Source organism: Molothrus aeneus, chromosome 6 (assembly GCF_037042795.1).
Source record: "Molothrus aeneus isolate 106 chromosome 6, BPBGC_Maene_1.0, whole genome shotgun sequence".
Taxonomy (NCBI): domain Eukaryota; kingdom Metazoa; phylum Chordata; class Aves; order Passeriformes; family Icteridae; genus Molothrus; species Molothrus aeneus.
The window spans coordinates 13966205-13979770 of record NC_089651.1 but is presented as its reverse complement, the minus strand read 5'-3'; the positions used below and the strand labels follow the sequence as shown (position 1 = coordinate 13979770).

The 13566-nt window shown below is 37.9% G+C and overlaps 1 protein-coding gene across 2 annotated transcripts in view; it reads left to right on the top strand.

Annotated features, from left to right (window-relative positions):
• Nucleotides 1–12965, top strand: part of USH1C (USH1 protein network component harmonin) — a 47644-nt gene extending 34679 nt beyond the window's left edge. The window contains exons 16-22 of one of the 2 annotated variants that reach the window (XM_066551867.1): nt 7011–7052; nt 7364–7417; nt 7565–7664; nt 8994–9103; nt 9808–9863; nt 10768–10887; nt 11634–12965. In XM_066551867.1, coding sequence (XP_066407964.1) covers nt 7011–7052; nt 7364–7417; nt 7565–7664; nt 8994–9103; nt 9808–9863; nt 10768–10867 — 462 coding nt within the window. In that variant the 3' untranslated portion in view covers nt 10868–10887; nt 11634–12965. Of the gene's footprint in view, nt 1–7010; nt 7053–7363; nt 7418–7564; nt 7665–8993; nt 9104–9807; nt 9864–10767; nt 11127–11633 lie in introns of those variants that run through there. The other variant, XM_066551866.1, reaches the window with a different exon arrangement.
• Nucleotides 12966–13566: the final 601 nt, after the last annotated feature.

Sequence of the window (13566 nt, the reverse complement as noted above, 5' to 3'; positions counted from 1 at the left end):
TTGCATGCATGTGTGTGGATACATGTCTATATGTATTTGTAAGATAGTAAGCGACAGAAAACCCATTAAATTTGTGTTATATTTTTTTAATTAAAAGCTATTTCTGGCAGTAAGTTATGTGCACAATATTCCTAGCTGTGTTTCATTAAAACATGATGGATTTCTTTGTCATTTTTCGCTTTAATAATTTAGATAGTCTTGTTTCCTTATTTTCCCCTGTTACACTTTGAAGACGTTTAAGTGATACTTAGTAACCACTTTTCACCCAGCCAGAGTCATCTTGAAGCTTCTACATTATAAATGAATTGAATGGTAATTGGAAGCAATTTTAATAAGTTGCTTAAGAGAAGGCAGGCACGTGAGCTAAAAATAAATTCAGATCACTCCAGTGGAGATGTTTCCTTCAGTTGGAGCTCTCATTTTGATTGTGTTCAGTAATTTGACATCTCTAAGCAATATGAAATCCCTTAGGAGAGGAATGAAAAAAGTCATAATTTGCAGTTAATATCATCTAGCTTTTGAAAAAGTGTATATATGTGAACTAGTTTGCAAAATAGATAATACCTTTATGTGTGATCCAAAAGTCTTGGTACAAATGTTAAAAGGCACTTTTTTTATACTGACTATATACAATCAGTTTAACAAACTGGCAACAAGATCCACCTCCATGGGAAATGTCTTATGATTTCTTATGCATGCATGCACATTTTCCAAATCACAAGTCTGCTAAAATCTTTCAGATTCAATCATCTTCCTTCCCAAACTGCCTTATATTAGTTGGAAGATCAAAATTTCCGTGGGAGCAATATTCTGGTGGGACTTTGAGAGAAAGATCAGTCTATAAATTGGTTTGGTAGACCTTATACCTCTTACTTCCATTGATGACTTACTGCAGTAAAGGATATTTATTCATCCTCGCTGCAAGGAAGTCATAAGTGGCATGTGAAATAAAACCAGCATGGATACTGAAGAGGAAGATTATTCCTATTAGTTAAAAAAAGAAAAGGCCAGTGTATGACAAACCAAACAAGACAGTGACTGCCTGTCTCCAGAAGTGTTTAAGAATTATAATTAGATTTCATGCAAAAGGGGAGTGGGGTTTGATTGGTTGCTATGTGTGGGTTTGTGCCTGTGTGTTGAAGTTCATTGTTCACATACAGGACCAGTTCCACTTCTCTTAGTGGAGGAGAGTATCACTGAAGACAATATGTGGGGGGATAGAATATAAGAAAAATAAAGATAATGTAGAAAGTAAGCTTACCCTAAAGAGTTGCAGCTGGGCCAATTATCAAATTAGGAACAGGCCTGACTTTACCAGGCCACAGCTGTAACCACGGAGAAGAAGAGTGCTATAAGAGAGTGGGGTGGCTGGGTGAGAGGGGAACTGGAGTCAGTGGCTGCTTTGTGAAGAAGAAAGAGTCAGTGCTCTGAGGAGCTGCCCAGAGAAACACCAAGAAGGTATGGAACTTTTGTGATAAGGAGACAACAGTATGGAACCCCTGCAATAAGAAGACAACAACAACACACCATTTGCTGTCTGGTTTCTCATCTTCCTAGATTTCACACACCTTATGGAACTCCAGCTTTTGTGTCTTAATTTGACATAATGCGCACCACTTTTTCTACCTTGTTTTTACCTGAATTTCACTTTCCTGAGTAGCAAGTTCAAGAAAATGAGGTTGATGGATTTATTTGATTCAAGAAACTAATCCAGTTGGCCTATATTCAAGCAATTAACTAGTAAAGATGAAAAAGCATGTATTTAAGAATAAAATAGGCGTGCAAGAATGGGTAAAATTCTCCTGTTACCTGGAAGGTAGTTGGGCCACATAGTCTCTGTTGTGAGTTACGTAATGTTATTGATTAAATTCAGGTCAAAATTAGCAGGTCTTGTAACAGTTGATGAATATGAAATTGTTTTCCCTTATAAATAGGGAAATGATGGGAGATATTTAAACCTTAAGTATGGCCTTGAATGCTGAGGGCTGCTCTGAGTGAAAATCAGGGTGAGCTGTACTAGAGTGAACTGGAATACACTCCCAGCAAAGCCAATTAAATTTTGGCTCAGAGAACAGGAGGGGACTGTTATGATTTAGTGGTGAGATTGTCATAGATGCAAAACCACCAGGAGCATAAGTCTCTGCTCTCCCATCTATCAAAAACATCCTGTAGTGTGAGTTACAAGGCCCTGCTGCACTTGCTGCTATAAAAGATTTTTCCTCCCTTTTTTGTTTACAAATGGAAGAAGAATTTCTGAAGGGAAGAAAAAATTAAGCGTTCCTCCAATCTGCAAGATTTGAAGCCTGGTTCTGCAGGACTGAAGTCAAGACAGGTGCTTAGATACCATGTGGCAAGATTGGGGAGGATTGGAAACTTCAGTTAGTATTGGTTATAGCCATACCAAAACAATCTGTGTTGATTTTTTTTAGAGAGATTTTAAAGAGATATGTGGAAAATCTTTCCAAACTTGCCCATAAGTCCTCCAAGACAAAAACTTACAGTTTGTATTAATTAAACATAAATTACATTTTATTAACTCTGGAATATATTTTTTCCAAGTAATGGTAGGACTGTAGGACGCTGAGAGGAACATTAGTAAAACTGATACATAGTAATTGCTTTCAAAGCAAATTGAGTTTGTAAAGGTAGATGCCAGAGTTCAGTCTGTAGAAAGTTTTTCTTGTTTTAGAAGACTCAGATAGGTTACCTGATTTGCTGCAAGGTTTTGAGTGGAGGCAGGGGGACTGTCAGTAGTTTTTGTACAATAATATGGGAGTTGGCCCATTTCATTTTTGAAAATTTTTGTAGACTAAGGAGATATTCTGTATTTTAAGTGATTCCAAACTACTGCATATCATTTTGTTAGAATAGTGGAAGTGACAGAAAAACAAAATGAATATGGAATTTAAGACCTTGAAGCCAAACACAATAAAATAAGATCCATTTAATAATAGAATTCACCTCTTCAGTATAGGAAATCCTTGGTAAGCAAACCTTATCCTAGGAAAGCAAGCCTTAAATGCATAAACATATTTTTACCATGACTTCTCAATATTTTGGAAATTGTCTACCATTTTGTCCATGTTTAGGGTTGGGGTTTTTTAAATTTTCTTTTTTCATATATCATGGATGAGAGACCCAAGCACTGTTTTGTAGAAATGAGTTTTAAAAGCAGTCATGGAAGATATTTTTAAGAAATCTTGTGGTTTGGAAATGTGCATTATTTATGTAGTTTCTCTAGAATTCTTTCCACTTTGCATTCAGTACTATTTCACTCTGTGTGTTCTCTCATTTTGAAATTATACAGGAAACAAGCACTAACAAGTCCAAGTGTGATTCAGTCCCTAGGAGAGCAAAATAAGCACTAAGATAATTTATAAGTAGGTGATACTTAATTACAGCAATAAGTTAACACCGGGTTTGGCAATTTTCTTTCTTTTGCAGCCACAAGAGATGTTTAAAAGGATGGTGGTTTACAATTCATCATTTAGATCTAACAAAAAACAAGTAAAATAACATTTTCCATGTTTTGTGTGGTACTTCTTGTTTGACTGATCATAGATTTAAAACTTTCCTTTCTAATTCTGTTGCTCAGTTTCTAAAACAGAAGATGCAAGACAGCCCTAGTGCATGAGAACTTCTGGTCTTTGTAAGCTTTAAGTGTGTGCCTGTGGCTCCAGCTAGGATAGGCAGAAGAAGAATGAGAATAAATCCTTCAGGATGAACCATCTGTAACTTCCTATATGGTTAAGTGCCACCTTTAAGATAGCTGAATATTGATAACTCATCTGATACTGATATTCCTAAGATTTCCTTGTTTCTTTTAGTGTCCAGCTGCAATGCTTTCAGTGGTAAAATACTTTATCAGATTAACAAATAGAGCTATCATCATAACATAATTACTGGTAGGAAATTAGAGGAACTGGTGGTGGAAAGCCTTGTTCATTCAGCCTTCCTGTATTGTGTAGGATTTTCCTGCTGCATTTTTACTTTTGTTGTTTTCCTCTGTCATAATGATGAAGTTTTCATCTCTTCATCTTTGGTTGGCTGGTGGTTCAATAGATGGCTCCTTGAAGAAATGAACTGTAGGCTAAACTTCTCCCCTGCTCTAAAATGTCCCAGTTTCTGTACAAAACCCTTTGGTAATGCAAGCTAAGTTGCATGCATTGACATTATACGAAAAGTTGGCACACAGTAGTGAGTTCACAGTGTGAGATTTTGACCAGTAAAACATTAAGATTAATATTTTTTTTCTTCTTTTAATCAGTTTCAATCTGTGTCTAGAAGGGATAACTGACTAAAAGAGATCCAGCTTTGAGATTATTTATTTGCCAGTAAATGCCAGTATGTTCTAAATATATAACAAGTGTTCTCAAAAGAGGTGGTTTTTTGAAAAGTTTGTTATTTCTAGTCATGAGTTTCTCTTTCAATTATGTGTTGTTGTTGCTTGGGGTTTGTTTGTTTGTTTGTGGTTTGTTGTTGTTATTTCTGGTCTCAATTGCTCTTGACTATTGTTGTTAGAAACCAGCGAAGCAGTATCATTAGTATAAGTGCTGGTGTTTCAGAGGTTGTTTTTTCTTTAAATAGCAACTTCGGGTTTCACCTGGAAGTCCAGACATGAGTTGTTTCAGTGCAATCAAATATTTTAGTGTTCCATTTTCAACTTATGCTCAGTCCTCTGAATGTTTTTGTAAGTCAAGAAGCGATTTGATCCTAACTCTTTCACCTGAAACTTCCTGAGTGGTGGGAGGGTAGGCTTAGGACTGTGCTTTCCACTTGGTGTTCCTTGGTTCATTCATCCCTGCTTGGATATGGAGTGCACTCTTTGATCTCTGAATTTGTGGTGTCCATTTTAGGGAAGATTTATTATGGTTCAGTGCATGTCTTCTTTTTGTCTTAGCAATATTTGTACATCTTTGGATCCAGATCATATCTCTGATACATAGTGACATGAACCCAAGGGAAGAACAGTTTAGGTTGAATATTAGGAAAGGGTTTTTCACCCACAGGGTGGTTGGGCACTGGAAGAGGCTCCCAGAGGCACCAGCCTGACAGCTCAAGAAGTGTTTGGACAGTGCCCTCAGGTGCATGGTGTCACTCTGTTCAGGGCCAGGAGCTGGACTTGGTGATCCTTGTGGGCTCCTTCCAACTCAGGATATTCTGTGTTTCTATGACTTTTGCTAGCAGATTGGTTTTTTAGTGATTTTTAAAATTTTATTTTGTGTATTTGTTTTTGTGGAGTTTTTTGGGTTTTTTCCTGTTTAAAGATTATTTTCCCAGGGAAACTTCTTTCAAGGGCAACATCTGTTTTTCATGAGGACAACCTGGGACAAAGAGTTCACTGACTTCCTTTAGATTACATAATGACTTAGTGACTTGGCTGAGATTGGAGTTCTTTTCTCTAAATTACTTGCTCCAAACCCATAGATATCTACTTTAGCCATGATTCCAAAAGGCAATACTAATTCAGTTATTCAAAGTATTAATTCTTTGGGTAGCTTTAATTGTAAAATATTTCTCTTACAGTTTTAGTTAAATGGTTCATTATATTAGTACACTTTGTAAATTAATGAATGGTTGATTGGAGTTTTTCCCCCAGGATGAAATTCTGCCCTTGCTGATGTCTGTGATGAAATTCCCGTTTATCTGGTTAACAAATGTAATGCAGTGTAACAAACTTAATGTAAGGCAGTACTGTTATGGGTGGAATCAGAACCAAGAAGGTTCACAGTCACATCAAATTTAGGCAATCAAAAGAGGTGATAAAGAGTATAGCAGAGCAGGCATTAGTATTTTAGTATTTTCTGCTGCAACTTTGCCATTTAACTGCCAGCCCTTAAGTACACCACAGGAATCTTAAGCTGTGTGTTTGGTTTACAAGTGGAAAAAGGCTTAGGTGAGTCTGGCAGTGGAATAGTCTTTGCTGTCAAATGGTTCCAGTAGAAAAGAGGCAATAATGAATATATCAAGCTTGATCATGCACTGAACCACTGGTCTATGTAAGGTATTGGCTTGCCTGCCATGTCTGCAAAGGGTTGTGTGCTTCTGTGTTCCCCTGTCACCAGGTTATTGCAGCTCCCACAAGAGTGGGAGCTGGGTGCCTCAGTAAAGATTTTCTTAAGTCCTTACTTTAGCATGCAGGGTTAAGTGCAGAGCTTTCATAAATCCCCAGCACTAGCCATACAGTCTCACCCAGCAGCTACTAATTTTTCTCAAGAAACTGTGCTCCAACACCATTGACTCCTGATTGCTGGTGCAGGAACTCCCATCCTTGCAGAAAAGGTAACTCCTCCTTTCCCCTGCAGTCTTGGTCTGACAAGGGTTAAGCACTACATTTTGTGAGTCCCCTCAAAGTTCAAAAATCTTGCTGTGCCTAACTGCAGTATCATCTTCTGCATTTCAGACATTTCCTGACAAAGAGTTTAAGTCCTCCACAGAACCATATGAGAACAAAAATCATATTGTTGTCCTGCAAATCGTCTAACAAATTGTTGTCCTGCACTTGCTTGTGGTATGGAGCCAACTCCCTGAGACTCCACATCCAGAGGGAGAGAAGGGGGCTGAAAAAGAATCCTAAAATCCAGACAATATGGAGTAGTGTTGCTGACAGGTGAATTGGAGCTTGTCATTTTCACCTGTTACCATCCAACACGTTGATAATCCCAAGAAGTGTTGCTCCAAACAGTGTGGCAGAACGTATCTGCTTATGGTGCTTTCAAGATTTGTTTCAGGTGTAGAGAGGAACTGTGGGGCTGACAGGTGGTAAACTCTTCCTCAGAAATGCTCCATTATATGACCAACTCAAATTATTCATCTGTCATGAGGTTTTGAAATGTCTTCTGACTGTCAGGATGGACTCTTTGCTGTCTCTCCGGGCTTTTCTCCAGTTTCTGTCTTCTTTCATCGCTTACAGAATTACATGTTCTCTCACTAATGAATAAGATGGAATTTGTGTGTTAAGTGTGTGAGTGAGTTGCTGGTTTTGCAATTAAATATCATTTTATTCTTAGGGCTTCCAGAAGTATGTAGAAGATTTTGATCCATATTCAATGGTAAGGAGAGAATTTAAGCATGCCTCATTGTTTAATATGAAATACACTTAAAAAAACCCAAAACCTTGATTTTGAGGGGTGGGAGTAGGTGAGATTCTTGCTTATTGCTTTTCTGGGTCTTGTGTATTTGTCTTTTCTGGTCATGTTGAACAGGAGTGTTCTTAGAGGAAAAGGTGATGTGGTGTTCTGGTCTTCCTCTAACACTATTTTAGAGGGGAGAAAGGCCCCTTTTCCTCCAGAAATTACATAGATCAGCTTAATTGTTTTGTGTTTTCAGAGTGGAAATGATTAATTGTTGTATCTTTTCACAGTTTACCCCAGACCAGATTATAGGAAAAGACGTACGGTTATTACGAATAAAAAAGGTAATTCTATGTTGTTTGATTGATATTTAAGAGGTTCATGTAAGCATTTGATGTACAGCATCATTTACTGAGAAGAAGGAAAGATTAAGCCCCTGTTAATGGCAAAAATTAACAGACTTTTCTGAACTAGAACTGGTTTTTTCATAGGAGGGATCACTGGACCTTGCAGTTGAGGGAGGAATTGATTCTCCAATTGGAAAGATAGTTGTGTCTGCCATCTACGAGGACGGTGCTGCAGACAAACATGGTGAGCAACAATGAGGAGTTTGAATGCTGCTGAAAAGTGTTCCCTTACACTGCCCGAGAATGGTTGGCTGATTTCATTGCCTGGTACTGAAAGGCTCACTTAGTTTGCCCAAGGACCCAAGTTCTGTCTCAATTTTAAGGACAGCCCACATGTGTTGCTAAAATTAATAGTTATGCAAAATTTGTAAAAACCAACACCTGATTCTCTGTTGTATTCTTTAGTCAAGGAATGTGTTCTCCATTATTTCACAATTTCCAATGACATTTCTAATACTTCTACATGCAAAGCAATTACCTGACCATAGCTACACTGCGCTGCTTAGTTTTATTCTTTATGCTACTAGAAATAGTAATTTGTCTAGTTAAGCAGCTGGCTGTACTCCCAAAACCCAACTAACAGCCAGAGCCTCTGAAGCCTAGCTCTTGAAGGCACAAGAACATGCTTGCCAGCACATCTGGGCTTTGCACCTGGTGGGAAGTATCTGCCATCCTTTTTTTGAGAGCTCTTGTGATGACCAGGTCACCAGAGAGGGCAGTATTCCCTTCCACTGTCTTTGCTGTCCTTGTCCCAGCCTGCACCTAAGTTCAAGTAAAAACATTGCTGCGAAAACATTTCAGTCATTTGATGTCCTCAGTGCGCTTTTTGGCCCTTCACTCTTTTTAGGATCTCCCATAATTAAGGCTGTCCTCTTATCATCCTCTTCAAATCCAGTTCTAGTTAACTGGTTGTGCTTCATTCCAGATTGGCAAGTCAAAATCAGTTCTAAGGAACAAACACTACACATAGACTTGCAAAGAAATGACCAACATGCAAACCCTTGACAAATGCCATTTTATTCCTTCAGGAATTTAATTAATTTTGCCATTTTTATGGACTCATGGAATTTTTTGGGTTGGAAGAGACCTTACAGATAATCTAATTCCAAGCCCCTGCCGTGGGCTGGGACACCTTACTCTAGACCAGGTTGCTCAAAAGCCCCATCCAACCTGGCCTTGAACATTTCCCTAGGGTTGGGGCATAGTAGTAACGTTCTGCAGTCAGTCACAGTTTGTAAGCTGTATAGCTGGATTACCCAAACAGGCAAACTAGAAAATCATATTGAACTAGTTTCTTACTGGTCATTATCAATGAGAGATTAGTTTGGCTTTGGCATGCCTAAAAATTCCTTTTGTGTTTGCCTCTAGCAAACTTCCTACAATTTTTAGTGCAGACTTTGCATCCAGTGAGAACACTTTTCATCACAGTCAGTACTGCACAAATATGGCACAGAAAAGGCCCCTAGAATTTTTTTTTGCATATGTGTATTTGACACATTTGTCTTTTCCCCAGGAGGCATAGTGAAAGGGGATGAAATACTGGCTGTAAATGGCAAGATATTAATTGACAGCAAGCTGGCAGAAGCACAGGCAACTCTAGCAAAAGCTTGGAACATGGGTGGGGTAAGTAACCTGGAATACTACTTCATTCTACCTACAGAGCTCATATCAGAGCTACTTCTCTATCATGACATTGTCACATCAATACAAACAAGTTTATGAACATGAAAAGTAGTGGGTACATGAGGTACTCCCAAAGTAAGCTAAAATCTGCAGAAGATTCTGGTATGTAGCATCTCTGAAAACCATGCGTGTAATTTACTGGGAAATTTGATGGTGTTTAGCCACATGTCAAGATTGGCATTTAAACACATTACATTCTGAGTGTTTCTAGTACCTTTACATGTAAAATCACTCTTTGATATTGAAAATTACTTGCAAGTTGATTGGAATTTTCTGATAATAGCTTATCTTTGATTTCTTGATGTACAAGCAACATTGCCCTTCAGCTACAGTGAGTGTTTCCACAGTAAGAACTCTTCTCATTGCTCAGAGGACCAATACAGGATGATTGTTAGGATAACTTTTTTAAAAAATGTTGTTGCAACAGTAGATTTTTCTTTAATTTCAAGATACAAATCAAACAGCTCAATCTTTAAATGGTCTTCCTATAGAAGTTTTTAATACAGACCTTACTTCTTCTCCCTGTGGTTTTCCAGGAATAGATTACCTCCTAGATTCTCTATCTGACATTCCATGGTGGTGCACTGGCCACCTCTAAAAGCAATATTTAGCATCAGATGTTTGCCTCTGCTTTTCTTTTTCAGGATTGGATTGACTTAGTCATTGCAGCATCACCTCCAAAAGAATATGATGATGAAATGTAAGTGCCTAAGTTTTTTTCTCTGGGGATTAAAAGCTGAGTAACAATAGCCAGTTTGCTTTTTTGTCACACATTTTTCAATATATCTTCTTCTAATGGACTATATAACCTCCTGCATTACATGGTTGCTAATTTGATAGTTATAAGTAGCTGTCATGTATTACAGCAGTGGTTCCCAGACTGCAAAACTGTGATTCTCGGGATTGGTTGTACGTGACTACACACTCATACTTTCAGTTTAAAGTTTGAGGATTTGGGGTTTGTTTTTTTTTTTTTTTTAGAAGTTACACTTAATTTCAGTCTGAGTCATTTACTATATTCCCATAGATCATAATTTAGGGAAACAAATCCCTGTAAACAATTCTGCATCACAACCAGACATTTAATTCTATTGTATGGTTTGGTTTTGTTGTTTTTGTTTTGGTTTTTTTATTAGATTGCAGTTATTGTTCTTGTCTAAGCAAGTGTATATAATATTTTCAAAAGAGATTAAGGGGTTTGGGTGTCTTAGCAATGCTCACAGGATCCTTGCTTTAAAGATAATCAGCACAGGTGTGAAACAGAAGAATCTACAGCTACAAGTGTTTTAGAGGTATCAGGGCTATACAGCTTGCTTTGCTTTGGACAGTTTCAAAAGCAAGACCCATGTTTTCTAGTTTGATTGAAGGAGATTTGAAGATATCCTTACTACCAAGTAAGATGGCAGAGCAAGGTTTTGTAGTCACTGTTAACCTGGGCACTTGCTCTATGCAGAGTACTGGAATATTAGTGGCTCTAAATCAGTTTTACTGCCTAACAGCAACTGTAGATTGATGTCAAAGTTTGTTTAATACCTAATACCTGTGCATAAACTAATGGGCAAGGAATTAATTATTATTTTTGTTTTTATATTTTGTATATTTAGCCCTACCATTCCCTCATCAGCAGTCAGTCCCAGCACACACAGAAAGGTTTTTGAAGGCAGTGCACCTGTGTACAGACAAGGGTATCTCCTGCAGCTGTAGCCACTGCAGTGTCCCTCATGGTGAATAGCACACCTGGCTTAACATGACTGGCCATTGTGAGGCTGTGTTATTTTTTCAGCATGTGCCTGCCTGTGCATTGCTTGCCATCCTTGCTTTTGTTCCTGGCATGCTGGAGCTGGAGTGTTCTTTGGGCTTTTGCCATGCCTGTGCTATTAAAATATAAGTATTTAGTTTCTACTTCATAAAGTCCCTCAGAGATCCTCTGCAGAATTGGTTTATCACCTGCCAGACTATTAAATAAATAGGCCCTTTCTAAGCAAGTAGGATTAACCTAAGGTTTTGTTCCTTATCTGTGGACCACTGCTGTGGCTTTGTGAGTTCATCAGTATATAAGCAACTATAAATTATTTTCTTGTGAAGGCTTGTCCAAAGAACAAGTTTCCATTTGGATTATTCACAGTGTGCCTGTAAACAAGTATTCAAGAGTGTTTGGTTTCAGTGAAGTTTGTCTCAGTAGTTTTGTCATATACCTTTACAATGGGTTTGTTCTGAAATTATCCTTGTCTCTGAAATTCAGTTTACTCTGTATGGTTTCTCTGTGGCTGTAATCACTGTAAGTACAGTCACAGATCTCTAGAACTACCAAGGTAAGATTTCTTGCTGCATGTGGGTCTTCTCAGTTATTACTTGTAATGCAAATCAAAACTACTTAAGATCCAGTTTAAAAACTGTGCTTACTAGAAAGATGAAAAGCTGCATGAGAGCTAACAGCATGTTTCTCACTATCTTATTTTTCCCCCCACAGGACATTTTTTTAAGGAAGACTACAAATCTTGAAATGGAATCTCTTCTCAGCAGAAACCCTCTGCTCAGTAAATTAATAGGAAATTACTAACCATGTGAAATGTATCTTTATTGACTGACCTGTAAATTGAACTAGAGACATCAGATTCTTCAGATAACTTGAATAATTTATTATCATCCTATAGACATACAGCAAAACTTGCTTTGCATGATGATTTAAAAGAACTGCTGACCAGCATAGTTCAGACTGTGAGCGCTCAATCTCTTTTTGCTATTTTGAGGGGCCAAATTTTGCAAATCATCTTTCAGTTTTCCTGGAAATAGATTCGAAAATGACAAATGAAGATAGAACACAGATGTCTGTTCCCACATGCAACACTTGTGAATACACATTCACAGGCCAGTTTGGGTGTGAAAAGAATTATATTTTTACTTCCTAGATAGTGATTTTCATGGGAAAATGGGAAAGTTCACAGGTAGTTTTTGTTTTCATATTCTTGTAGTTCTCTTAATGTCCATTTTTGTGTCTCAGTTGTGAGGATTTTTTTCACCATAAAAACCCTGCTGGTAAAGAACTGGGAATACCAGGAATGTGAGCATTATAATCAAATAATTTTGATTGTGTTGCTCATACAGTATGGAGGATCTTCTGCACCAGCAGAGTAAATAACTAGCAAGTAGCTCAGATAAAATCAATATGTGCAGTCACATCCATACTCCCAAGTATTTGTATTGTTAGCAAAAATTCCTCCCTCATATAGTCATGGGTGGGAAATTTGGGTGTGATTCACAGTCTGCTGTTTTGTACCTTTGTTCTCAGTGAGCCTATATATGTGACTAAATTGTGCAGGAAGCCACCAAGTGTAACTTTCTGCTCTTGGTGACTCTGTGCCTCAGATTTGAGTAAATTGCTCAAGACCATAAAATTGATGTTTTGCTAGTGCTTGGTTTCAAGTATTATTATAGTTGTAGACTTAGTAAATATATTATAGAGACACCTCATAAAAAATGTCATGGTCTTTTTCCTTTCTTGTACCTGCCAGTTTGTGCTCTTTCATGTTGTGTTTAGATTTTTCTCACCTGTTCTACTGAGAGACAGTTCATTGGCATATCATTTTCCCACTGAAGTCTTGCCTTTCCAAGGTTTGGAGCCCTCCTCCAGCATATAAAAATAACAATTAAATTCATGAGAAGTCTGTACTTATATGCAGATGCTTACTTATGTTGACTTTATTTACAGTATTCTTCCAGTATTCCAATTAATGTATGTGGCAGGGTATATGTGTTAGAATATTTATGTTGGACTCTTACAGCTAATCCAGAAATAAAATTGCATTTGTCAAATGGAAGAAGTCTATTTTCCTATTTGTCTCTGGGTTTGTACATCATAGTAATAGTTAATCTGCTAAAGTACACAGACTTCTGAGTTTTTCTTCAGTAACAGACCCACTTGGAAGAGATTGCCACCCTTGTGGAACTTGTAATTCACTCTGCACAGGAGGGAATTTTCCCTTGGCTGAGCTGCAGTAATCTTTTACAGAGTTTTTTGGGGGCAAATCTGGTCATTTGAGAGCTGGCAAGCTACCACAGTTCCTAGAGTGTATTTTTTTGCTGGGTCTTAGCATGCATCTACCCAGGCCTATAGGCTTCCTAGCTACAAAGTAATCTAAATGCTGAATGCATCAAGATCAGCACCAGAAGGAAATTGCAGCATGATGTACTTCTCCTGCTGCTTTGGTTCCCAGTTGCCTACATACTGCAGCCATCTGGACTGCATGACAATGCATCAGAGAGATGAGAGGTGCTATCCAATGTTCTCCCAAGGGCTGCTTGGATGTTTTGTACCAGCAAACAGAGAGCCACAGTAATGCACCAGTAAAGAACTTCAGTGCTTGATTGTGCAAAACACTGTCTCAGCACACTAAGAAACATAA